This window comes from Hevea brasiliensis, chromosome 13 (assembly GCF_030052815.1).
Source record: "Hevea brasiliensis isolate MT/VB/25A 57/8 chromosome 13, ASM3005281v1, whole genome shotgun sequence".
Taxonomy (NCBI): domain Eukaryota; kingdom Viridiplantae; phylum Streptophyta; class Magnoliopsida; order Malpighiales; family Euphorbiaceae; genus Hevea; species Hevea brasiliensis.
In genome coordinates, this window is record NC_079505.1 from 83,552,575 (window position 1) to 83,580,088 (window position 27,514).

Genomic DNA, 27,514 nt, shown 5'->3' on the forward strand with positions numbered 1-27,514 from the left:
GCACTAGATCATTTTTTTTTTCCTTTTAATTTGGGAAAGGAATAATTGGAAAAAAAAAAATCCCTTTTCCTTTTCTTATATAGGAAAAAAATCCCTAACTATTATCTCTTAGTATTTGTTATTTCCAACCACATAATGATTGAATTATGAGAATTGTTGAGTAAGGAAAGGTTAGCAAGTCAAATCTCTAAAACCAGGACGGTGTAGGAAAGACCTTGAAATAGTCAACAATGGAGATATACTATTATTTAAAGAAGAACTTAATTATGGGAGGATGGTACACTGGGAGTTGTGTAACACAAGTTTTGGCATTTGGCAAATGGAAATTAAAGGCTGTAGGCCGTGCCAGTTAAATCATGGAGTAATGTTACTTTTATCTGCTGGATTAATTCAATGATATGTATTTATAATTAATTATAGAGGTGTATTATCAATTCAATATTCATACTCTCTTTAAATAATCTTAACCCAAGGAGGAAAGATTTTTTTTTTCTTGGAAGGAGTAAAGATATATTATTTACAATCCAAAGTGAATTCAATATTTATGGTCTGAAACTATCTGTATTTTAATGTAATATTAACTGTTTTAGTAGTTATTAATTGTTTAAGTAATTATTAGAATATTAATTATTTTTAGTGATTAATTATTTATATAGTGAACAGAAAATTTAATAAAAATAGTGATTAATTTTTCATGAATTATTCTCTTAATCTTTAAATACTAATATAAATATTATATCATAAAGAAATAATATTTTCAAAACGTTAAATATTATTTTAAAAACTATTGCTAAACATGGAATTCCTGTGAAACATCTAAATGTAATCTTTTGATGTGCGGATGGGAAGCATTTTGCAAAGCGCCCCTACAGCATTCAACGTGGAGATGAATGTATCCTCGGAGTTGAGAGCACAACTGAGGATATATTATTGTTTGGAAATCAGATAGGTAGCATCCCTTCAAGTTTTCTGCATTATATGGCATTGTCTTATCTGAAAAATTATAGAGCCTGTGGTTATTGATAATATATTAGAACTGGATGATATTTAATCGAGTTTTGCTACTTGATTTTTACAACTTTTGCATTTCTTTTTATTAAATCAAGCTTTTCTCCTTGATAAACTATATATAGAATTCAAGTATAACTGGGCTCACATAGCACTAACATCTTCTAGCTCTGCTAGGTTCAGCCCAGTTGTCATTTGAAATTACATAGGGTGGTCCATTTCCTTTGGAGCAACATATTTCGGCTTTGCCCATGACCTGAATTTAATATTTTTTTAGCTATGTCCTCATTGCCTGCGCATCTTGGATTAGTGGATGAATTTACCTAGGTCTAGCTTCCTTGCTTAGCTTACGAGTCTAACTTCTTCAGACTCGGCCCATTATATACTTAATAAATCCTAGATTTATGGCTGTTGAGCCTCACTGCTTTAAAAAGATAAATGCTCTGATTCCAGGTTTGAGTACAAAATGGGCCCACAGCTATAATTGCATGGTCTATATGACTCATATGGATTTAAACTTGATACACTACCAAAATGGCGTCTTATTGTCTTAGAGACTTAGACTTCATATGGCCCAAACTTCTTATTCTTTAGAGGTGTAGGAAACCATCCACATCCCAACACATCTAACCAAGCAGTTCAATGTTCGGTTCAGAACCTTGCACAGGCTTCTGCAAATGTAATTTTAGTTATACTGAAACACTATTTCCAGGAACGAAATTAAGAGTCAACTTAGGAGCCAACGAACCAGGCATAAGTGGTTTCTTAATTCAAGCAGAAGCTCTGCGTCTCCTGTGCCTTTGGCATGGATCCTAATGTTACTAATTACTTCATTGACAAAGGCAAGTCCATTTTACCAGCGAAATTTTGTGATGATGCATCACATGTAGCTTCGAATAAAAAGCATTTTATGTAGCAATTTTCAGCAACGATACTTCTCAGTTCCCGAATCAAGCTTAAGGATCAACACTAGCTATAGCAAACATTTTTTTTTTCTACCAAATTTAAATATTTTAAATAAAATTATAGCATGCATTACACTGGCATATTAATAGAATCTGATCTATTAAGAATTTCAGACTAAGAGATGAGAAAGTATAAACAGCCATGAAATGCTGCAACAGTATATAGCATGCCTGTTGATCTTTCTTCTATCCCTCCTCATAACATAACACCTACTGCCACTACTAGCTTATAAGATCCACTATTTAACAAAAATGGAGTTCTAAAACCACTTAAATTATTTCAATTGAAGGATCTACAGCAGCTGTAGCAGAGACTTGATTTTGTTCTTTTACCACCATTCTTCTCATTTTCATTAACCATCTCACTAACTTCACCGCATAATCATACAAGTTCAGAGCAATATATAGCCCAATGCCTCCAATAATCCCATTTGCTATTGAATAAGTTAAGGGCATAAGCAGCATGGTCATAAAAGCAGGCACCGCCTCCTTCATATCCTCCCAATTTATGTCCTTGACCACCTTCATCATCAATATCCCAACTATCACTAGTGAAGGCCCTATAGCCCATGGAGGTACACTAGTCAATAGAGGGGTAAAAAACAATGAAAGTAGAAAATAAAAACCAATTATTACTGCAGTTAATCCTGTTCTACCCCCTTCTCTAATCCCAGCTGATGATTCTATATATGTTGCTATTGGTGATACTCCTAAGGCAGACCCCACAATTGTAGACCCTGCATCTACCATGAATGCCATGTATTCCCCTTCAAATCTCCCTTTATCATTCACAAACCCTCCAATTTCTGCCATGGAGTACAATGTGCCTGTGGTAGCTAGCACATCAACATACAATAGAGTTGCTAGAGCCACCCAAACATCACCTGTATTGAAGTTGCTGAAACTAATTGCCCCAGCTGTGGTTTGGATTTTATGGAAATCTACCACTTTCTTGAAGTACTTGAAATTTGATTCACCAACTGGAGTGTAAGGGAAATATGTGACTGCAGTGCCTCTAATCCATGAAATAAATGTCACAAAAAGAATACCATATATCATGCTGCCTTTAACTCCTTTCACTAGCCCATAACATGTGATTAGGAACCCAACTGAGCTGAGCCAAAATGTTGGGCTGTGCATTTTTCCGGCCATGCACTCTCCAGTCGCCGGATTTGTACTCGAGCAGGCTGTGACGGTCACCAAAGTCGATGGATCAGGTCCAACGAGGCCCACTCCCTGGTGGACCTGCAAGCCCACAAATGCAATGAAAAGCCCAATACCCGCTGCACAAGCGAGGCGAACTGGATGGGGTATAAGCCTCGCAAGCTTTGCTCTAAGCCCAAAAGCAGATATTGCAAGAAAGGCACAGCCCTCAACCAAGACCACAGCCATTGCAGTCTTGTATGAGATGGGTCCAGTTCCATGAAAGCCCACCAAATTATAAGCCAAGTAAGCATTGGGACCCATACCTGGGGCCAAACCCAAAGGCAAGTTGGCCAGAATTCCCATAGCAAATGACCCAATCATAGATGACAATATGGTTGCAACAATGAGGTCGCTCTTGGCTCTGTCAAGGCAGCTTTGGTAGCCATCGTTGGGCTTAAGCACGCAGTCAGGACTAGGCATTGTTTGGTTAACCGGAGGCGAGCAGTCGGCGACGGAGCAAGTGACGCCAGAGTCGGAGAGTATAGTGGCGTTAACAGTGATGATATAAGCCATGGTAAGAAAAGTTGCAGTAGCAGCACGAAACTCTTTGGTGAAAGAGCTCTTTCTTGCTTCAAGCTTAAAGAATCTGCCAATCTTGCTCTTAGAAACAGAGTCATTTAAGCTTGTCTCCATTTTCATCCAAGAAGATGATAGTTTTGGACATAGCTGATGAGCTCCCATTTTTCTCTTTTGCTCTCTGCGTTTTGGGAATCTTTGTTAGATTTTATAGGACAAGTGTGGCTCATGAGGGCATGAATACTGGATTTGAGGGATATGCGTTATTACAATAAGCATGTCTTTTGCTATAGGAAAATGGGCTGTTTTTACTTTTTTTTAGGGAAGCTTTTTATGAGTGGGGCTTGCCTCTATTTTTTGCATATATCGGCAGCTTGCCATACATAAATACATGATTATATATATATATATATGGAGTAGCACGACTACATGTTTGGAGGACTAAATGAGCTGAGCCGGTATTGGGTCTATCCTGTAAGATTTCGAATTCAAACTTTAATCGAAATTAAATTTGTTAAGCAATAATTCTACATAAGATTTAGTTAATTTAATAATATGATTTCTACACGTCCAATGAAATTTTAAATAATTAATTGAGTTTAATATAATTTTGAAATCATAAACGTTGATTGATAACCTTGATTAGTATCCGTAATGGAATTTACAATAATTAATTAAAAACATCTAGTCATCTTGAACATGTAGGTCCAAACACCAATAAATAAAGGAAAAATATATATTCTCAAATTGGATGAGTTGTTATCCCATCAATATCCAAAATTTGTGGGAGCCTTGGATATATGTATATATATAAATACATACCAAACTGCTGATATGGATTTTAGTCTCTGAATATTCAATTAATAAATATGGATTAGCATATGCTTGCCAACTAATACTTAATTATGAAACTAGATTATACTTCCTGTACTCCTAAGTTGCTAGGAAATTTCTTCCTTTTTTTTTTAGTAGCTCGAAAGCTCCAAAATCAATATCTTTGAATGATCTAATTTATATCATTTTTATATCCAGAAGATATACTTTCAAAGAATCTATACAATTTCATGGACCTCAATTTTAGTCTTATTTGAGGCATCAAAATTATTGGTAATTCCTAGTGGACAATTACTAGAGATTTTAAATCTCATATAAGATGGTGAAATTTTTGATGCAAGGAGAAGGGTTTCATCTATATTGTCTTATGAAACGAGACACTAAACAAAGACATTATTAAAAAAAAAAAAATGTTATAGTAGTTACGAAGAAAATTTCGAGCTCATATTAATGGAGTTAGAATGAGTAATCTATTCACTATCATTACCAACCATTATTATACAAAACTCTCTTCTTCACCATTGATTTCCAGTCTTTCTTATTCTTGCATTCTAAGGCAAAAAAAATAATCCAACTAGCAAGCTGGTTGTCCAATGTCCAGCTCTAAAATTGTATTTTAGGCACAATTTAAAAGAAAATATTGACACACTTTGCCTTGTGAGCAATATATTTATAGCATATATTAAAATATAAGCGCATGCATATCGATATAATCAAAAGCTTTCATTCTTCTCGTTACCTGCAAGATTCCATCAAATTCAAAGAAAAGACTTTTCTTTTTTTTTCATTTCTTTCTTATATAAATAAAAGAAGGAATTAGCTATGAATGGAGCCACGCATGCCTGTGGGTACTTTGTAATAGAATAATATATACGTAAGGTGGCCGGCCTGCTGCCTTTTCTGGGGCGTTTCTGTGACAGAAACCTTAATTTAGTAGATAAAAGGTTCTACTTTTAAACTTTCAGTTGTTTCTTTTCTTATAGAATATAACTCAATAGAGACCAGTGTCCACTGGGTAGGTGAGTTTGAGCCTTTGAGGACAATATTTTTCAGATGGGCAACTTTTAAAACCCTGTGGGCGTTGCGTTTTTAACGTTGCATGCGTGAAGAAATGAAGAAACATATTTCTGTAACGAGGGTTGGAAATGCAAGATGCAGCCGGTTCTTCTTTTGAGGGACCAGGTAAGAGAAAAGGAAGGGTTAAAATAAAGGGGAAAAGAAACTGAGTTTTGGCGTTTGATTTTGGCTTTACTTTAAAGGGAGTAAAAATGGTTCACATAAACAGGAGAGACTAGCAATAGACAATAGCTAGTAGACTCTTCTTTTAAGGGTTCTGATTTTGTGTTTTATCCATCATTTCACCCATTGCCCCTGTGAGATTGTTTGTGGTCTTGCATGTTGCAACCGGCGAGGCCGTCTGGATCATCTTTAGGCACCAATTGAAGACCAGGATGGTTTATTCAGTGAACAAAGAATACCGTGATATTTTAGCTGATTTTGAAAAGCAATGGAAATGAAAAATAGCAGTTTCTTATTTTTTATGTTCCCATTTTAAACATATTTTTTGAGATAACCCTTAAAAATGATATGATTTCAACTTTGTACCAAGAACTATGTTTTCCCAATAAACTTTCTGTTATAAATAACATGGACATAATCAACTGATTCCTTCAAATATATACGGCAGACTACCTGATAGTGAAGAATTATTATTATTATTATTATTAAATTCATTTCTTATCCTATTGTGTTATACATATTATTCAGCCAACATATTCTTTAAGTCATAGTAAGAAAAAGAAAAAGATCTATACTCAATCTTCTCCTTGCATGTATTGCTTGGCTAATGATTGATAGATAGATAACATGAAGGCTTCCTCCAAAGAATCATCAGGTTCGAAATATCTGCGACAAGCGAAAATTTATCCTTTCCAGTTCCAAAATGTACTTAGCATATGCTTCCTGGACTACTTTCTGCCAATGGAGTCCGCTGTCAAAATTGGGGAAGCCATTGACAGCTTGTTACGTCCTTTGCTCTTAGCCGTACGTCACATGTTCTCCCCCAATCCAAAGTTCAATGCCTCTCTTTGCAAATGAATGATCCAAACTAAATTTTTTATATGATGAAATTGCATAAATCAAAGTCATATTCTTGCAGATCCGTAAAAACTACTAAAAAACGTATCATGCGGAAGTAATATTCTTAACATACCTCCTTCCTAACTTCTAAATGATGACAGATTCAAGCCCTAAAAAAATGTTCGAATAGTTATGCGAGATACATAAATACTGCTCACAATAATCGAAACAAAATTCAATATAATGCCATGAGTAAACAAAATAACTAAAATGAACAACATTTTTCTACATTATTTGATAGCTTGAGTTATTGGGGCAACATATTACTTGTTCTTCTTCTTGCCTCTTTTTCTTGAACTAGGTTCAGCCTCTTGTTCTTCAGCCTTTTGCTCCGCCTCTAGTATAGCCAACTGCAACATGACACAAGCGAAATCCATCAGAACATAACACAAACGAAAATTGTGGCTAGATCTAAATCTTTCAGCAGAAGTCCTCCCTAAACTATTAGGAAGTGAAAAATTACCTCATCAAGAATTGGTTTAAGTTCCCTATAACGAGCTTCAGCAAGATCAAAACCATCCTTGCGAAGCTCCTGCAATGCCAATGCCATTGCCATATTTGTCACACAGTGAAAGAGATTAATAAAAGGCTTCGGTTATTTCACATTGTGCATATGCCCACATTAGCGATGACAATATTTATAACTAATCAACTTAATTAGTATAATATATTTATTAAAATGTCTTCATAACTGAGACTCAAGCCTTTGATGAGCAAGCTGAGCTTATGTTAGAACACAGCCAGAAAGCAGTACACATGAATTATTAATAAATTAACAGATGGACCATAAAGAACCATAAGAAGCATGTAGTTGATTACTAGGAAAGTAAACATAAAATCCACTTGACAGAAAGTTAAGTGGGAACAAACCTTTCCAGTGTGTTGCGTATGTTCATGGGCTGCCATTTGCCAGTACAAATTTGTCCGCCTATAGAAATCCCTCAAGGATTCTCCAGGCTTTGCAACAAAAGACGTAAAAAACAATCAGTAAATAAAGTGGCAGGGCTAAACAAAGAAACTCAAAAGGGAGACTAAGGCTGCCACCATGCGTGCGTGTGTGCGTGTGCGTGTATATGTGTGTATATATGGAAGTTGATAATTGGCATGTGCATTCAAAACTCAATCCCCAATTATGATAGGACCTTTTGTTTTGCTTACTTGAGATTTAGAAATTAGAAAATCAAGTTCTTCTCATCCAGGATAGAAGTCCAAAAAGCAATAGAAAGTAAAAGTACCACTGGGGTTCTTTGTGAATCTGAAAGGCCAAGCTTGGCTCTAATCTGCTCTATCCTGGCTCGTTTCTCTTTCCTTCGAAGATTCTTTTTCTCACCTTTTATTATAGCAACAGCATCTCCCACTTTAAGTGATGCAGAATCATTGTTCCTAGCCTAAATCCAAAGAAAAGTGATGACAAAAGTCAATAAGTTAGCACCAACATTAAAGGAAGCTAACAAAGATCTACATCAACTGACTCTCTTTCTGACACATCATAGAACAAATTTCCTGCACAAAACACCCACACGCATTCAACCCTGGTGTATAATATGCTGCAATGTTCAACTATGCTTATTTGGATGACTTCGGACACAAAAAAAAGAAGTAATTGAGAATTAAAAGTTAAGGATGCAAGTCTTCTTTTTATATTCTGTGACATACCAATGCTAAATTCAATATGCAATTCTGCATCTTACTAATTCACACAGGGCAAAGGAGGAAGAGAGAATATGAAAAGAAAGGAGAAGTAACAGAGATAGAAAAGAGAAAAATAAGTAAATTTTAAGCAAGAGGTGAAGAAAGTGTAGTCCTCCTACCAACCCTGAAAAGATGGAAAGCAGGTGGGAAGGAAAAGCATTTATGTATTTGATTTTGCTAAAATGGGAAATGTAAGAAGAAGCACCTCTGCATCGCCATCATCACCATCACCATCATCGTCATCATCATTCTCATCACTGCTGCCATCACTGCTGCACCCATCTTCACTTTCATCTTCATCCTCATCATCGTCTTCATCCTCTGAGGCTTCAACCCACTCAGATTCAGATGCCTAGTTTAAGAAAGAAAAGTACAGTCAACACAAGGACCACATTTCTTTAGTTAATCTTTGCAATCAAATTAAGCTTCAAAGAGGAAACGAAGTTAATGGGCATCCAATTAGGGTATATAAATAAGGAACCTTGCAATATCTGACACCACAAATCAACAAGGTAATGGAAGTAAAGATAGAATGAAACAAACCGGAATAATACACTTCCACTCATCAAGTTTGCTGAGATTTAGAGAACATAAATCGTCAAGTGTAATTTCTTGGTCTTTACTCTCCATCATCCCCCCATATATGTACAATGTATCTTTGCCAACAACCATGCAAGAATTTATACGTCCACAGGGCTTCATTATCTACAAGTTCAGATCAGATCAATAAATCAACAATCCAATATACTAAATGAACGAATTTATAAATTGTAAGTCTATAACAAACCTCTGGTGAAACAGAATTTTGCTGAACCAGTTTAGCTTTAGATGCATCAGGCTTTCCATCAAATTTGGCACCCAAAGAACCATCATCAACTACAGACATGTTTGTTTTCATATGCTGGGATATTTCACCAATGGTGCTTTCAGGATCAGCTGCATCTTCAAGGTAATCTTGATTCTCATCATCATTTGTGGCACACTCCATTTCCATTGCATTTATCTTGTCTATATCAGATCCATTAGACCTTTGTTCAGAGCTTTTTTTTAACTGCAAAGCATCAATTGAAAACCACTTATTCCCCATCAAAACAAAAGCTACAGAGAAAAGGAAACAGGATCTAAAATACCCATAGATAGTACAGAAAGCAAATTAAAAGTCTACAGGAAGAGGAAATGGCTTAATTTCTGGTAAGTGTAAGGGCCACAACACTTGAAACCAGGAACTATCCTTTTCTTTTATATCCAACAATTTGGCCTACATTGCAGGGGGTACCATATCCCACCAAAAAAAAAAAAAAAAGAATTACAAAGCCCCAACCTGATCCAATGGTTTAGGAAACAGAAAACATCCAATTGCAGGTTTATTCATGAATGTACCTTATCTTTTGTTGACTTTTCCTTCCGCAGCTCCAAGGGATACCTACACCAAAAAGGAAAAAGATAAAAGGTATTCATAAGTACTATAATGCATTTGCAACTATTCCATAAAGAGAAAGACATAATGTATTAAACTACATAAAGTATAAGTTTTCCACAAGAGACAAAATGTATTACACTACACAAAGTATAAGTTTCCATAAACAAAATTAAAAAGCATTTATTATATTGCAGAATAATAATAGGGAGAGAAAAAACAGATATGGGATGGGTAAGAATCTTGCAATGGTGTGCCATATCATTGTGGTAGCTGTGCTGTAAACATATAACTCATGCTCTGTTCTGAATTATTTGCACATAGGCAATCCTCTCTCTTGCAACTGTAATAAAGGGCGAAAATGCCTGCTTGAGGCATTGACCAACAAATGTAGAAAGTGACAATGAGACATGAGTGGGATTACCAGCGATAGTTGTCTAATTGGAAGCCATAAAGTTCATTCAAGAACAAGCTCATCATGACATCTCCTGTGCCAATAAAAAAATACAATAAGAGTAATGAGCTTGGGGAAATTTTTTTTTTTTAAAACAGAAGGAACTAAAAGTACAAATTAATTTTAATGCGACAAAACAGGTCAATAACTGACACAAACAAGCAGATTTTATATAACTTGTGAGTTTAACAAGAAGCAGTGAAATAATTGATTCAGGACACACCAATTCAGCTGAGCTTCAGAACAGACAATGAAAGATGATGAAAAGGACAAAGGAAGATCAAATCCATCAGATGATGTGAGCAAGAAAAGTGCCTGGCGTGCCAAAGGACAAGCACTTCTTTTGTTCACCTGATAACTTATATCAAAGAAGAAAATGGAAACCTAAGTCCATTACCACAAACTACACAAAATCCAACTCTACATGGCAAAAATTATACTCAAAGGCCTCAAGTGATTTGTTATTCCCAAGCAAATCATGCCAAGTGAATATTTTCCATATTCAAAATCTTTACGTCAATGTTTACAACCTACAACTCCGCCTAAGTAGTTTGCGCTTAGCCGGTCCCAAGCCCGGATAAAGGAGAAGGGTTGCGGTAGGTGACAACCAGCGTAAAAATTTCGTCACACCCTATGATATGGATTCAAATGATATAAACGTTGGGGCGTCCTCTACTAATAACGCGCTACATCGGAGCCCGGGTGTAGTGAAAAATATGCAAGGGTATAGGGCGTTCACCGAAAGCGACGAGCCATGCCGGCGCCCGGGTGTGGTGTTAAGTGAACAAGGGTTCCCACATCATGGACAGGTGTAGGTAAAGAAGTTAGTCCATAGGACAGATAGTAGAATAAATAGTGAAACAAAACACAAGATAGACATAGAAAACAATAGAAGATATTATAGAAGAAGACCAGTTAGGAAGGAGCAGGATAGGAGGAGGATCAGGGTTGGTACTTGAAATGTTGGATCACTTACAGGAAAATTAATGGAGCTTGTGAATACCTTGGAAAGGAGAAGGGTGAATATTGCTTGCATTCAGGAGACTAAATGGGTAGGAGAGAAAAGTAAGGAAGTAGGTAATTCAGGGTACAAACTGTGGTTTACTGGAAAGGAGAGAAATAAGAACGGAGTGGGCATAATCATAGATAAGACATTGAAAGACGCAGTAATAGCTATGAAAAGAGTAGGAGATAGAATTATACTAGTAAAGCTAGTACTAGAAGGAGAAACAATAAATATAGTTAGTGCTTATGCCCCATAAATAGGACTAGACAGTGAGAGTAAACAAAGGTTTTGGGAAGATATGGATGATTTAATGCAAAGCATACCGAATGAAGAGAATGTTTTCATTGGTGGAGATTTAAATGGACATATAGGAAGTGATAGACAAGGTTATGAGAATGTTCATGGAGGTTTTGGTTTTGGCAGTCGAAATGAGGAGGGAAAAAGCATCCTGGATTTTGCTATGGCATACGACCTAATACTAGCAAATACCTACTATATAAAAAGAGTCACATTTAGTGACTTTCAAAAGTGGGCAACATAGAAGCCAAATCGACTTCCTCTTAACCAGGAAGACAAATAGAGCTCTATGCAAGGATTGCAAGGTCATTCCAGGAGAGACTTTAACAAGTCAACATCGGCTGGTGGTCTTGGATGTCAAGTTTAGGAACAATTCAAGTAAGGTCAGAAGAAATAGTGTAGCTCGAACAAAGTGGTGGGAGTTCAAAGGAGTAAAGCAAGTGAAGTTCAAAAATGAGCTTCTCGAGTCCGAAGTATGGAAGCTGGATATGGAAGCCAATGATATGTGGATACAGATGACATCAAAGATTAGAGAAGTAGCTAAAAAAGTGCTTGGAGAGTCTAAAGGACATGGACCACCCTCAAAAGAGAGATGGTAATGGAATAAGGAAGTACAAAAGGCAGTGAAGAGAAAAAAGGAATGGTATAAAAAATTACCTAAATGTGATAATAATGAGGCATATGAACATTACAAGATAGCAAAGAAAGAGGCAAAAAAGGCAGTTAGTCAAGCAAGAGCACAGGCCTTTGAAAAGTTATATAAGAAACTTGGAACTAAAGAAGGGGAGAAAGATATTTATAAATTAGCAAGGAGGAGAGAAAGGAAATGTCAAGATCTCAATCAAGTTAGGAGCATTAAGGATAAAGAAGGAAAAGTGTTGGTGAAAGATGAGGACATTAAAGAAAGATGGAGAAATTATTTTAATGATCTCTTTAATAATAGTCAAAATGGTAATAGCGTGAATATAGATTATAGAATAATAGAAAAGAATGTGAATTATACTAGAAAGATTAGATCTTTAGAAGTAAAGGAAGCACTTAAGAGAATGAAAGTGGGTAAAGTCTGTGGATCCGATGAAATACCAATTGAAGGGTGGAAGTATTTGGGAGATATGGGAGTGGCATGGTTAACTAAATTATTTAATAAGATTCTAAACTCAAAGAAAATGACTGATGAATGGAGGAAGAGTATTTTAGTACCTATTTTTAAAAATAAGGGAGATATACAGAATTGCTCAAACTATATGGAAATTAAACTCATGAGCCATACTATGTAATTGTGAGAGAGAGTTGTGGAGCATCGACTACGTCATGATACTTCTATCTCTCTCAATCAATTTGGTTTCATGCCCGGTCGTTCAACTATGGAAGCGATCTTTCTCATTAGAAGCCTGATGAAGAAATATAGAGATGTGAAGAAAGATCTACACATGATTTTTATTAATTTGGAAAAGGCTTATGATAGTGTTCCAAGAGAGGTCATATGGAATGTGTTAGAACAAAAGAGGGTATCTATTAGGTACATACAAGTATTGAAAGATATGTATGAAGGAGTAACTACTATTGTGCGCACAGTGGGAGGGGACACAAGAGATTTTCCAATCTCAATTGGATTACACCAAGGATCAGCCATAAGCTCTTACCTTTTTACATTAGTTTTAGATAAACTGACGAAACATATACAAGAGAGTATTCTTTGGTGCATGATGTTTGCGAATGATATTGTTCTAATAGATGAGACACGAGAAGGAGTCAATAGAAAGCTAGAACTTTGGTGAAGTACTCTAAAGTCAAAGGGTTTTAAGTTAAGTAGAACGAAAACAGAATACATGCATTGCAAGTTCAGTGAAGGCCAAATTGGTGATAGGGAAGGAGTTAGTTTGAATGGAGTGGTACTGTCCCAAAGTAATCATTTTAAATATCTAGGCTTAGTCCTTCAAGTAGATGGGGGATGTGAGGAGGATGTTAGTCATAGGATTAAAGCCGGATAGTTGAAGTGGAGACGTGCCACGGGAGTTTTATGTGATCATAAGATTCCCAATAAATTGAAAAGAAAATTTTACCGTACAGCCATACGACCGGCAATGTTATATGGTAGTAAGTGTTGGGCATTGAAAGAGTCGTATGCATCTAAGATAAGAGTTGCAGAGATAAGAATGTTAAGGTGGATGAGTGGCCATACTAGACTAGATAAAGTCCGTAATGAGAGTATTAGAGAAAAGGTAGGAGTGGTGCCAATTGAAGATAAATTGAGAGACGGGAGATTGAGGTGGTTGGGTCATGTGAAGCGTAGACATACGGAGGCTCCAGTTAGACAAGTAGAGCATATTAGGTTAGAGGATAGAAAGAAAAAAAAAGGGTAGACCTAAATTGACTTGAACAAGAGTAGTACAACATGACCTAGAAGCATTACATATTTCTGAGGATTTAACCCAAAATCGTTCAGAGTGGAAAAAGCGAATCCATATAGCCGACCCCAAATTTTTGGGATAAAGGCTTAGTTGAGTTGAGTTGAGTTGAGTTTTAATGTTTACAACCTACACGATAATACAACTCTAGCTCTCACAATCTCTGTAATCTGTATACCCGAGCCTACAATAAGAAGCTTAAGGAGAGGCAAATTTGAAGGCACAGATTGCTTTTTGTTGTTCCTATTCAGAAATATGCAGAATATTTTTCTAGTTAATCCAATTTTTTAAGCATTATAGTCTTAAAATACTCTTGTAATTTCTAGTTTTGTTGAAAATTAGCTTGAGCATCACTTATGTTGTTATGGGCTTCCCAATTATGTTTTAGTGTTCAAAGTTCTTAGCTCTGTATTATAGCTCAACTCCTCACACACAGGAGTAGGATCACTTAGAACCGTATGAATGGCCTTGTCGCAAGATGTTTTGCGGTCGCCTGGACGAACACTCACCGAAGTGTGAAAGAGTGAGGAGTCACCACTTTAATTTTGAGGGAAATTAAAGAAAACCATTTGTGAAAATAAATTAAATGAAACCACTTCGAAAACAGAGATTCTAGGTTCGGGGTACATATACGGGTGAGGAAGGTATTAGGCACCCCGCCTCGTCCCTCAATGAAGGTAAACAGATTTAATATTATACTCTCTTATAAATTAAAAGGGTAATTAGGGGGGTTGGGATAGTGACAATGTTAATCCTTTGGACAGATAAAAAGGAATATTTGATGTTTCACTGGTTCAGATTGTCCCAAGAACACAAGTTCATGAAATGACCCTTTAGTGATTAGGTGCCGAGTAAGGTTATTTAATGTATTGGGGCTGTTTTGTTTTAATTTGGATCTTGTTAAGAGAGCTCAGATAAGAAGCTTTCTACCGATCTCTAGGTATGTTTTTTAGAGTTTTAAGTGGAAGGTTTCGGATAAGCACTCTCCTCCGATCTCCCTGTTTTAAATTAGGCGAGAATCAGGTAAAAACTCTCCCCCGATCTCTTAGGGTGTTGGTCTTAAAGTTTGGTGAAGGATCTCGGATAAGAACTCTCCTCCGATCTCCGTCTTCTTATTTGAATGAGGATCGGGTAAGAACTCTCTCTTGACCTCTTAAAGTATGTGGTTTAAGGTTTTTAATGAAGGATCTCGGATAAGAACTCTCCTCCGATCTCCGTGTCTTTATTTGAATAAGGATCGGGTAAGAACTCTCCCCCGACCTCTTAAAGTATTCGATTTAAGATCCTAAAGGGGAATCTCGGATAAGAACTCTCCTCCGATCTCCACATATTTAATAAAGTTTTTGATTGAGAATCGAATAAGAACTCTCCTCCGACCTCTTTAAATAGGTAATTTAGAGTTTTAATGAAGGATCTCGGATAAGAGCTCCCCTTCGATCTCCTGTTTTTTGTTTGAATGAGGATCAGGTAAGAACTCTTCTCCGACCTCTTAAAATCTAATTATGATCGTATATCGTAAGAACCTTAAACTAAGGGTTCTGACATCCGACGACGCCGGGAACCCGAACGAGGCTTCTCTTAACCCATTGATACCTTATGACTAGGGAGGGGATACCAGACTGAATTTTTACCGATCTCCTTTGTGACCGCTGATCTCCTTTGTGACCGCCTTACAAGTACTCTTTGGCAGGCAATGTTCGATCTCTTTCGTTTACTAGTCTGGGATCCGATCTTACCTCAATCCCCACTATACCAGGTTATCTCCTGAGCTTGTTTAGTGGTTTGACTTCATAACTTTTCCTCTAATTTATTATCCAAACTTTTATTATTTTAAAGAAACTCTCGTGTTAAGATACAGCTACCAATATTTTATTAAACTACCTATACGTTACCCGTAACCAGAACACCTATATTTGAAGGTAATAAAGGCTAAAAGCAAACAAATAACATGAACTGATGAACAAAAGGTAAAGTCAAGAGAATAACTATCTACGTGGGGCTCTTTAACATAACATAAACTTGACGAAAATTATGAGCATGAAAACAAAGAAAATAAAAAGCGAGCACTTGATAAAGCAACGGTCTAGACGCTTACCTGTGGGGGATTGAATCTATTGAACTAACTGTGGAGTCACAAATATCGTAGAGCTGCGAGCTAATAGTCTGGAGACTAACGCTTACTTTGAAATAACAAGTACCAAGTTAGAATGTAGTTGAACTGAAGTAACAGTAACCAGGTTAGAATGAGATTAAGCTTGGAGAATAAAATGTTGATATTAAGGTGATAAAGACGAAACTGAACTGAGAAATGGTATCGCAGAGTAGTGAACAAACTGAAAATAAAGAGTTTCAGGGTCCAACACTCCTTCAATGGAGATACTTAAGAAAACTGGTTTCTGAAGTTTCTCTATCTCAAAAGCTTAAAATAGCAAAGTAGCATGACTGAATCAAGTTTCAGAGCTTCTCCACTATAGTTACCGCCCTTTTTTTTTCGTCCGTCCGTCCCCTTCAACAGTATTGCATGCAGGTATTTATAGGGAACGGGTGCTCCTAATGAAGGGTCAGGATCTCCATTGGGGAGATGGAAGGTTTGGATTTAAAAGGACATGATCTTATGCCTGAGAATTGAAGAGAATCAGAATGGACGGCTAAGATCCCATTCAGAATATTTGTCCTTTCTCTTTTCCAATCCAACAGCTCAAGATCTTCTTGTCAAGGCAGATCCGAAGGCTGGGAATAAAAGGCGCCGGTCCTGTCGTCTTCTTTTTGATCCAAGGACTCCGGGTTTGTCCTTACAAGTAAGATCAACGGTGGAGATCGAGATGTACAAGACTGCCATGACATGTCCTGGCGCCTGTCAGCAATGTGGGCGATTCTGCAAATGAGGCGTGCGGTGGAGATTTGATCTTGCCTGCAACGCTTTAACTACCTCGACTCTGATTATGACAACAATTATTGGAAGTCTTTTTGCTCTCCGATCTCCCATTCCTTTCAATCTCTCTATTATGACTCCTTTTCCGATCTCTCATATCGGGCCTCTCTCCCGATCTCTCCCATTCTAAAACCTCTCCTTCTATCCGATCTGCCTCAGTCAAAGCATTTAATCCTTCGGTTACCAATGCATCCGCTTCGATTTTCGTTAGTAATAAATGCCCAAACCCCCTATATATATATGCCTCAGCGGGGAATTTCTCCCACATTCCATTTCTCCTCCTTCCATTTCGCTCTTCTTCTGTTCCAGTTTCTCCGGTAACATTCTGACCATGGTGACTGCTTTTCATCTTCTTCCGACTATTCTTTTAGCTCCCCGACTGAAAATTTACAATCCCGGTGATTAGAAAATCATGATAACCACATCTGATGACAGTGAGAGGACCGGACTAATTTACCGATCAAGATCGAGAATATCGATCGTACCGATCTCAAGTCGGTCTTCCGATATAATCGGTAAACTGATTTCAGGCAAGAAGACTGCTAATTTCCCTCTTAACATCGGTGACCGCCCTTTGAAGTTCATTTGGCTCCTCACCACATCGGGCGTCCCGACTGCGGCTCGGTTCTGGTCGATGACATCGACGATGACTCCTCTCATTATCATGAGAGTCATAGTCACTCCATCTGAGTTGTACATCTATCCGATGCCCATGGCTGGCTTTCTGATCAAACACATCTTTTGATTCAGCCACAAGACTAGGCTTTGACATAGGTCCTTGCTAGATAGAATGTACTGCCGATCTCTAGAGATCGCCCAAATGATGTAATCTGACCTTTAAAGGTTCTTAATGATGTAATCCGATCTCTTGAGATCACCCAAATGATGCAATCTGACCTTTTGGAAATGAAATGAAATTTTATTTGACAGTTGTCATTTAATTATTGCATTGGTTATTTTCCGATCTCTAATGTGCATATCCGATCACCCATAGCTGATCTATAACTCCGAACATCTGCCTTAATCCGCCGATCTTTAACCAGCCGATTTCCTCTTATTTATTTATGGAGTTTCTGGAATGTTCCTGCGACGTGTCAGAAAAGCGGGCAAATTCCGCTAACCGATGCGCCGCTTGGGACACTGTGAGCATTGAATGCTCAGACGGGTATAAATAGGGAAAGGGTTAGTCAGTTGCTCCTTTATGTTATTTTCAACACTCCGCGAGCGATTCCAAAATTCTCTCGTTTCTTCAAGTTCTTCTGACGCCGATCACATTCCGGTAAGAGTTTTGATCTTTCTCTTAGTTAAACTTCTTCCATTTCTTTGAAAATGAGCGGCACCGAGAGTCAGAGAGCGGCGAGCCTCCCTTCCGTCCATGTCTCCTGGTCATCGGATGAAGTTGAAGTGATCGGACCAAGTGGGCGATCTGAGCCTCCTACGACTTCCGCTTTAGTTAGTGGTCGAGCAACTCAATCAAGACAGACATCTTCCTCGGGTAGAGAGAATCTCCCGGTGGACTAGTTGTCGTCGGTTCTTCAGGAGATCGATCTGCAATCCATTAGTCAAGAATAAAACCTTCGAACAGACTCCTTCGAGCTTATCAGATGCCATGGCGATCTCAGAGCCGATCACTCTTTCGAGGAAAATGATGCGATCATGGTGTACGAAGAGTAATTAAAAGCCGGGCTTCAGTTTCCCCTTGACGAATTCTTCAAGGACGTCCTGAAATTTCACCATGTCTCGATGGCCCAAGTACATCCGAAGTCATGGCGAATCCTGGTGGCCTTCAGGGGCCTCTACCGAGCTAAGGGACTCGATCCTACAACGAAGGTGTTTGCTGAGCTGCATAGGCTCACTCGTCGAAAGGATAATGAGTACTGGTTCTTTCAAGCAAAACCGCACTGTGGGCTCTTTACCGATCTACCCTCCTCACTGAAGAATTGGAAAAATTGCTTCTTCATGTTGAGGAGCAAGATTCCGAACGGTTTCGAAGGTTTCCCCCGAAGCTGTCAATATCTGGTCCCGCCACTTCCGAAGCATGTCGCCCTGAGTAGGGATGAGGGCGCCATGGTAATGGAGCTAAAGGATCAGGCGGCCACTCAGAAGTTCTCTTGCTTAGATGCGGTGATGGCCGAACTGCACCATTGGATGATGTGACTGGTTACCGGCGAAGAATACGGGCTTCAACTCTCTGACCTCGGCCCTGGTACTTTCTATATCTCTGATCTCTGGGCCTTAGCGAACTCACTGACTTTTCTTTGTGCAGGTATGGCGGGCAGCGAGGCTTCCAAAGAAAGCCGAAAGCGTAAGAGGGAGGTCTCCAAGAAAGTGCGGGAAATGAAGCGCGCCGAGGCCTCGTAGACGCCAAGGCATGACCCAAGAGAGGTGCCGGGAGGCTCGTCCCGACCCTCGAACAGCCGGTCCCTGAAATAGAAATAGCTCAGTCTCCTCCTCGATAGGAAGAGCCACCGCCTCCACCAGTTCCCGCAATTGCGGAAGGGGGAACTTCCCAACCTACTACGAGGACCCTTTCCCGCGGCGCCCAGGTCCTCATTCACTCTCTGGAGAAGAACCGATCTGTTCGGGAGAATCCGGGTTTGGCAAAGGTTCTGGAAGCTTCCATATGCCTCCAGGAGGATCGGCACAGGCTGACCAAAGGCAGCATCGACGATCTTCTGCCCCAGACGATGAGCTTGAGCGTGGAAAGCTTGGTAAACCAACATATAATTAGGGAAAAGGCTCATCTTCTGAGGCAGGAGATCCTGAAGGCGGTCCAGAATGCAGCTTCCGCCCGAGCTCAACTTTCATCCGCCCAGGATTATATAGCTGAAATCGAGGGTCGGATGAAATCCTATGAGGATAAATTGGCCGAGCAGGCTCATGAACTCGAAGAAGCTCGGGCGCTGACGTCGCTCGCCTCACTGAAGAACTTAGAGCGAAAGAAGAAGAGGCAGTGACGAGGGAGGCCGGTGCTTACGTGAACGCCCACGGCGACCTTTTGGCCAAGCTCAGGAGGCATTATCCTGAGGAGGACTTCTCCTGGATGGTGGACCTGGCTCCTCAAGATGAAGAGGAGAGCGAGGAGGAAGCTGAGGGAGATAGAGAGGGTAAGCGAAATGTAGAACAGGCTGGGGGTGATCCTCCAACCGAATGACTTGTATTTTTTTACTTTGAAATGAAATGAAACTCTCTCTTTTGTTCAATGACTTGATGAGATCAGAAAGTATCTAAGTTGTACAAGCGTCTGATTGTTTGAACATGTTAGAACATCAAACTTGAAAGCGATTATCAATCTATGTATGAGAGGTCGGAAAAACATTGTAAGCATGAGATCGGCCTAAGCCGAGAACAAACATCGAAAGGAACTTAAGATTATTAAAATTGGAAACCTGATTTGAACACTTAAGATTGGAAGCACCATTAAGCCGGACTGAAACCTTAACTTTATTAAACGATTATCCACAATATTTATAAAAGGGAGATCGGAAATAAGACTGGATGGCACGAAGACCTAATGCTGGTTTGATTTCCTTTGATGAGAGATCGGAAATATGATTGACTGGCAAGGAGACTTGATAATTGGTTTGAGAGATCAGAACTGAGGTCAAACGATATGGAGACTTGACATTGGTTTGATCTCTTTGAAGAGAGATCGGTAATGAATTGAGCGACATGGAGACTTGGTGTTGGGGATCGATTTCAAAGTCTATTGATTTCCGGGATCGGCCAAAATATGGTGTCGACAGGCCTTGTAATGCTTTCAAATATCAATTAATTTCAACCCAAAAAATTATAGAAACTTTCTGGCCTAGGATCACATGATTAGAGAAATAATCAACTCAATCAATTTGGAGTACCAACAAAACTTTATGGTTATAATAAATCTTTATAATGCATTCTAAAAGCTAACCTTCATCAGGCCCAACAAATAGAAGGTGAAAGTCATCAATATGACCAAAATTCTGAAATGCTTATTCTTCTGATCTTGACACAGAGGTGCAGGCACAAAAACTCAACTACTTTGCCTATGACATGATATTCTATACCTATGCAAAGGACTCAATATAATGGGCCTTATTTCCCTTGAAAGAAACATAATACTGGCATATGTTACATTTGTTTCATTTTGTTTTTACTTCTAATTTTACACAAGTTGCACAAGTGTACATGAATTCAAACATGCACAGGTACATGTTAGCCATGACAAAATCCTGAAGGATATGAGACACTCAAAAAGCACATCCAAATAAACTTGATATAATGGTTAAACAAACTCTAATAAAAAGAAGCAGCATGCATATGTACACACACAAAAGGAAAAAGAAAGAATAAACAAACCTTCCCTTTCCATGTCCACAACTCCCCCAAATAACAAAGCACGCTTCTTATGAACACACATCGAGAACCCAGCACGAGGCCCAGGAGGCATCCCACTTTTCTTTACCTATCACAAGGAAAAAAATATTAGTGCTGCAAAACTCATTGACCACATGCAATTGGAAAAGAAAGGAAAAAAATAAGAGAAACAAAAAAGTGGGGGGCCCATGGAAGAAAGTGATGTTCTCTTGCATGAAATAATAAAGCAGCAAAAAATTTGTTTGACAAAAACTAATAATTAATTTACAAACAACCGAGTAAAAATAAAAAATAAAACTAGAACATATAGGTGTATAAGTGCCTGTTTGGCATTGAGTTTGGAGAGTTCAAATTGTTTTTCTGAACAAAAACACCACTTTAGATGTTGTTGAAAAAAAACAGTTTGAAAAAAACTGTTTTGATATTTTATTATTCTTATGATTAAAACTTATCAAATTTAATTTTAAATTATTTTTTAAAACTCTCTAACTAGTATATTTAAAAAAGTGATTTTCTCAACAGCAATTTCAATAGCAATGCCAAACAGGCCCTAAGAATCTTAAATCTTTAGAAGGTATCTCATTATACTTATCAAAAGAAATGCTCTAATTCCATGACAATGCAACTTTAGAATTTAGACCACCTTAAACAATGATAGTATGAATAAGACAACATGATCAACTCACCACCAGTGCAGCGACATTAAATGGCAGAATTTTCATAAGAAAAATAAGTTTCAATTGAAAAGGAAGACAAACAAACCTTATTCCATTCCCAAGTCCTAGGATCAAGGGACCACATGTCTGAGTGAACAATTCCTCTCTCAGAGCTATTCTTATCAGATGCAACCTCTTTTGAATAGCCACCATATAAAAAAATCTAGAATGTTAAATACCAAGAATAATATCACCATCAAAACAAGCGGATATGTATATTAAGGAGGAGGAGGGGTAAATAACTATGATGCAACATTGAAGGATGTCTGAAGAAAAAGCAGTCATGGGCAGAAGTTATTATAATATCTGTTCAGTAAAAACTAAGAGAAATTATGAGCAGAAGTTATTACAAATTACTTCATCTTTATTTATTTGCACACATCAACAGTCAAAATCAACATAAGGATAATAAAATTAGCCCTAATCAACTGAGTTTTGATCTTTTAATTCATGTTTGATATTAATAAACAATGTAAAAAGCATGAAGAGTGTGATGGCTATTACATCATTCAGTGCAGATGAAGGTTGAAGGAATGCATATATCTTGTACAACTAGGAGGTGAATCCTTATGCATGCAAAATTGGGATCAACAACCATCTTGGCATCTATTGATAAACTGTCACTACTGAGGCAATAAAAGAGCATGTATGTGCAAATAAAGCCCAAATACTCACATTTACATTTTTCTAACAGCTTTTAAATCACATAAATCACCAGTAAAAACCCAAGTCACCAAAAACTGGAATCAAGTTCCCTCTCCAAGATCTATGAATCATGGAAAAAACGAGACCAATGTAATAAATCATCATGACAGAGCTTTTACAACTGATAATTAACTTTATAATCACCCAAACATAAAAAAGGGCACCACAAAATGTGAAATGTCCAAAAAGCTCAATATGATAAGTTCACCCGCAGCTCAAATAAAATTCGACAATCTAATTGTTGGTTAGATTCCCTAAATATTACAGCACACCTTGAGCAGAATCTAGAAGATTACTGAACAAAGAAAACAACACCATCAGCATTTGAACTTACTTCATCTTGATAAACAAAAAATTGAAAACCACTCCGTGCACTTGGCCACATTGCTCCGAGCTTTGGCTTTATTTCTTGCCACTACCATGAACATAAAATTACTGTAAGAAATAACAATGGACATTGGACAAAATCTTAAAGACAACAGCACAATAGTTAACCAAAAAATTATAAGCCAAATGTATTCACCTTGAACTGATCTAGGTCAAAGATATATAAATCATTATAATATCTGCACAAGCCCAAAAAAAAAAAAGTTCCATCAATCTTCAAATTATGGCTTATCATTGGAAAGATTTCAAAAAGAAAAAAAAAAAAACTTCACTGCATTTTAAATGCCCAACAAACTCAAGCAAGGAAGATAAAGTTGAAGAGTTGTCATAAAAAATAATTGGCAAATCACATTGAAAACAACTATCAAACTATGAGAATTAAAACTGATAGCGCAAAGAGGTTTTAAATCCTGATTGAAATGCCTTTAGAATCCTAGTCTTAAGTCAAAATTGCTATGAGGCCGCAAAAAGTTGGAATTTTCATAATTAAAATTCAGTGCTCTAATCAATAAGATAAACCATGCTATAATCAATTTTATGCAAGTAGGGAATATTTTACTTGTTGAGATCTGAAAGTTGAAAGTAACCAACTTGTTTTTCCAAGTTATCAATTAGGAAGCATATATCCTGTTCCCATTATTGAATCTTCTATTATGATAAAATACAAATTACAGTTCCAAACAGTGGGCTTTCAAAAGGAAAATTTTATTTACAAATTAAAAAATCCACAGATACTCATGACTTAGCTATCTAAATAAGAAAGTAAGAATTAGTCTCTTCACAAAAAGATGAAACCTCAAAGGTTGCAGTGAAAGAAAAAAGAAGAAAATTTTCACTTCAGCATTTCAAAATTATTTATTAGAACCCTATCTTGAACTGATACCAGCTTATTTCTCTCCAGCACCAGCTAAACCAGTATTGTAATATAAAACTCACTTGGTAACTTATCATACCCTTTAAAATAACTATATCTAAAGCTTGTAGATTGAGGGTTGTCCATTCTTTCTACAGTTAATCTCAAATACACTTATTTCACTTATAAGAAACATGCTTCAATAATCACTAATTGCAAAGAGACAAAACAAACACACGGGCCAGAAAGTCTATGCACTTGTTGAAACCTAGAAGAACAAATAGGAGGCTGAATAAGTCTCGAAGAACAGAGGTGCACCACAATAAACTTGCAATTGAATTCCTCAAAATGGTTTTGGACAAGTTACATGTTAATTCAAATGGATAGATAAAATAAATAACATGAGCTAATGATTTATTGGTTATAAATTCTTATGCAATTTTGTATGAAGACCCATCAACAACCTCACTTCTCTAAGAGTGTCATAGAAACCACCGAAAAGAATAATTTTGTGCTTGTATAAAACCTGCAAAAGAACCCCAAAAGCCAGGAAAAAAAGCTTACATGAGTTGTAGACTAAACTAAACATGACAATGAACATGAGCAAACAGCAATTGGCAATCCATTAAAATAAACTGAATAACAATATAGATGTAGCAACATCTTGGGATTTCTAACACATATATTTAACCATTTTATGATCTTTGGCATAGATAACTATTACATCATCTAAGATCATAACTGGTTAATTTGTTTGATTGGTACTGCTAGCGTTACTTAAAAGTAATATTGTATTTACTATCCAACAATGCTATTGGTTCTAAATTCCCTTTCCTTTTTCTCCTAAATGACCTGCCTACTAAGTGGTTAGAGAACACAGTGTGGCTTTCTTTAGCAGATGTTATTAATTCAATCCAGAAATAGGCACAATGTGACAGATCCCAGGATCAACAGTATGTAAAGGTATCTCAACCTCTGTTGATTTTGTCTCTTTTTTCCCATTGAACACTGTGTTTGCATTTTTTTTTCCTTTATAAGATCCGCTTCCATTAATTTCTTGCTCAATAAGCATTACCATAAAGCAATGCAATGCTAGAACCATTAGCCTTTTCATGGGTAAATATTTCAACTTACAAACTATTCCAACAAGCCTACCCCTCCACTACTAAACATGCAGACATGTAAGTTAAAAACCCACGGAGTACTTTAAATGCTCAATAAAAAGAAGAAAGAAAGAAAGAGGAGATGCACGAAGGTGACATCAATTCTACAAAAGTAATGAGAATATCAATTTAAAAAAGACATCAACTAACCATTCGATGACCTGAACGTGGACTAGGACATCCTTTCAAGTTTAATTGTTCCCATTGATTCGTTTTCAGGTCCAAGACCCATAAGTCCTGCAATGTGAAAAAAGAGGAAAAAAAAATCCCATTTTAAGTCTAAATGTTGCAAAAATATGGTAAGCTATTTAAAACCCTGATGTAGAAAAAATTATTTCTTCCTTAAAAGTATTTGCAGAAGAAGATTGATAACGCAGGTTTGACCTTGTAGTGATGGAAGCGCTCCTGATTTGGAGATGTGAATTCACCACCTATTAAGAGACAAATGAAGTTAAAATACAGTGCAAAAAAATATTATGGACTAGCTCGTTTTTAGATATTGAATAAAAGGCTTTATTAATCTACCAAATATATAAAGATAATTCTTCCAGGCAACTGCCTGATGAGCACTGCGAGGAGGAGGGCTATTGGGGCTTGAAATCCTCTTCCATTCTTGCTTTTCCACATCATAACGGTAAAGGTCACCATATACAAATGTCTGCATTGATCCACATTAGCATAATTTGATCACATGAAAGTGACAAGGAAGAAAAAAAGTCATACAAGAACAGTAGAAGTTCCTGAGAACAAACCTTGTTACCATTGTAGAATTCACCTCCATAAAGGATTAACTCAGTGTCTTTCAATGGATTAACGTTTAGCTACACAATCAATAAACATTATCATTTAAGAAGCCTTTCATCCTACATGAGTAAAAGCACGTTTCAAAGACTAACTGCTCTACTAAATTGCCACAATTAGAGAAGGTCATTACTGTACAATTGGATCGTGGGGATGGTGCAGGGACATTTTCATCTACATGGACTTCCTTCTTCTTGGCTTCCTCCTTTTGAATGCTCAACTGTGGAAGCAAAATATGAAAAAAAAAAAATAATAATAAATAAATAAAGCACTTAACTTTTGCTTTGCTAACTAAAATTGCTTCAATTATCACTTGAAAAGGGCCATTAATTTCACACGAAAAAAGCTCAATTTGATAATTACATCACTTAGAAACTCATAAACACTATTTTCACTTAAAAATGTCAACAAGCTGATAATCCATAATGATTTAATCTTGATACACATGGAAGATGGGAAATTCTTCACTAAACTAGATAATCCAATATTTAGCTATAGAAACTAAACTAGGTGATGAAAATCATTTCATCGCATATAAAACACTCAATTAAATGGAAAAATTAAGCAGTGAAAAAAAAAAGAAGGAATTAATTAGTTACCAAAATGGCGTCAATGTCATCTTCAGGAGAGAGTTTCTTCGTCTCTCTTCGAGTTCTCTTCTCCTCAGCTTTCGCCGTTTTCCTCTCTGTTTTCTCTTTGCCTTTTCCCGGTTTCTTTGTTTTCTTTCCCATTTCTCTCTTCTCTCTCTCTCTCTCTAAACTCAGCTCAAGCAGTCAAGCCTACCTTCAGGTGCACTGTGTCACCGTGGTGCGGCAGAACGAAGAAATCGAACCCCCACTGGGCGGAGGCATTTTTATACGATTGTATTTCTACTGCAACGATGTCGTTTCATGAAACGCTAATCCTTCCCTTGCTTTGTTTTCTTGGTTTCCAGACTAGGGCCGGCCAGCTCCAAGTCCAACCCAAGTGGCCTTTATTTTTTTTTTCGCAAGTTCATATTTCTTTTTTTTTATTTACAATTAGTATTAACTTTTAATAAAAAAATGATATTTATAAATATATATATATATAATTTTTATAAAAAAAATAAAAATAATTTTCTCTATTTTTATTAATATATATATATATAAATTTACCTTTTTTAATTGAGGCTTTGTTTGTTTCGAAAAAATAATTTATATATAAAAATTATTTTATAAAATTTTATAAAATAATTTTTATATATAAATTATTTTTTCGAAACAAACAAAGCCTTAATTAGAAAAGGTAAATTTAATAAGTATTTAAAAACGCTTACTACCACAAACAATGAGTACAAAAACCCGCATGTAATCACAAGTAAGTTTTTAGGAAAATACTGGGCAGGAGATGTGGTGCAGCAATGCAACAAAAAACCAAGAATCCATTATAAAACACGACAAGAAATGAATTGGGGTGGAGAACCAACAAAATCAAAAACAAGACAAGGAAAGCATTGAAAGACATCTTCCAAAGCCAGCCTACCAAAACATTGAGATCTTGCACAATCATCAATGCACAGCTTTCCTTGCAAGTCTTACCATCTTCAAATCCTCCAATGAAATGCCTTATAGAGGTAAGGCTTCTTTAATTTATATCCAACTGGTTGTTTAGAGTTGGTTATCTTTGGTAGCAATTGTT

General features: G+C 37.0%; 2 protein-coding genes across 3 annotated transcripts; both read right to left on the reverse strand.

Moving 5' to 3' along the window:
• Positions 1-2,056: 2,056 nt before the first annotated feature.
• Positions 2,057-4,022, reverse strand: LOC110634042 (adenine/guanine permease AZG2). Its single transcript, XM_021782923.2, has one exon. It carries the CDS (start codon positions 3,858-3,860, stop codon positions 2,244-2,246), a length of 1,617 nt encoding a protein of 538 aa, XP_021638615.1. The 5' UTR covers positions 3,861-4,022; the 3' UTR covers positions 2,057-2,243.
• A 2,641-nt stretch (positions 4,023-6,663) lies between these two features.
• Positions 6,664-26,731, reverse strand: LOC110634022 (uncharacterized). 2 transcript variants are annotated; one of them, XM_058132577.1, is made up of 20 exons: positions 26,455-26,731; positions 25,989-26,075; positions 25,807-25,875; positions 25,580-25,712; positions 25,439-25,485; positions 25,205-25,291; positions 24,356-24,417; positions 23,175-23,217; positions 22,986-23,066; positions 21,993-22,109; positions 21,213-21,318; positions 10,202-10,265; positions 9,741-9,783; positions 9,148-9,411; positions 8,904-9,065; positions 8,566-8,712; positions 7,904-8,056; positions 7,539-7,625; positions 7,132-7,200; positions 6,664-7,018 (listed from the first exon to the last, which is right to left on the reverse strand). In XM_058132577.1, the coding sequence occupies exons 1-20, from the start codon at positions 26,584-26,586 to the stop codon at positions 6,932-6,934; spliced, it is 2,040 nt and encodes a 679-aa protein (XP_057988560.1). In that variant the 5' UTR covers positions 26,587-26,731; the 3' UTR covers positions 6,664-6,931. The 2 variants fall into 2 exon arrangements, with proteins under 2 accessions (XP_057988560.1, XP_057988561.1); XM_058132578.1 differs by having other exon boundaries at positions 25,994-26,075; positions 26,455-26,522.
• Between the last annotated feature and the right edge of the window lie 783 nt (positions 26,732-27,514).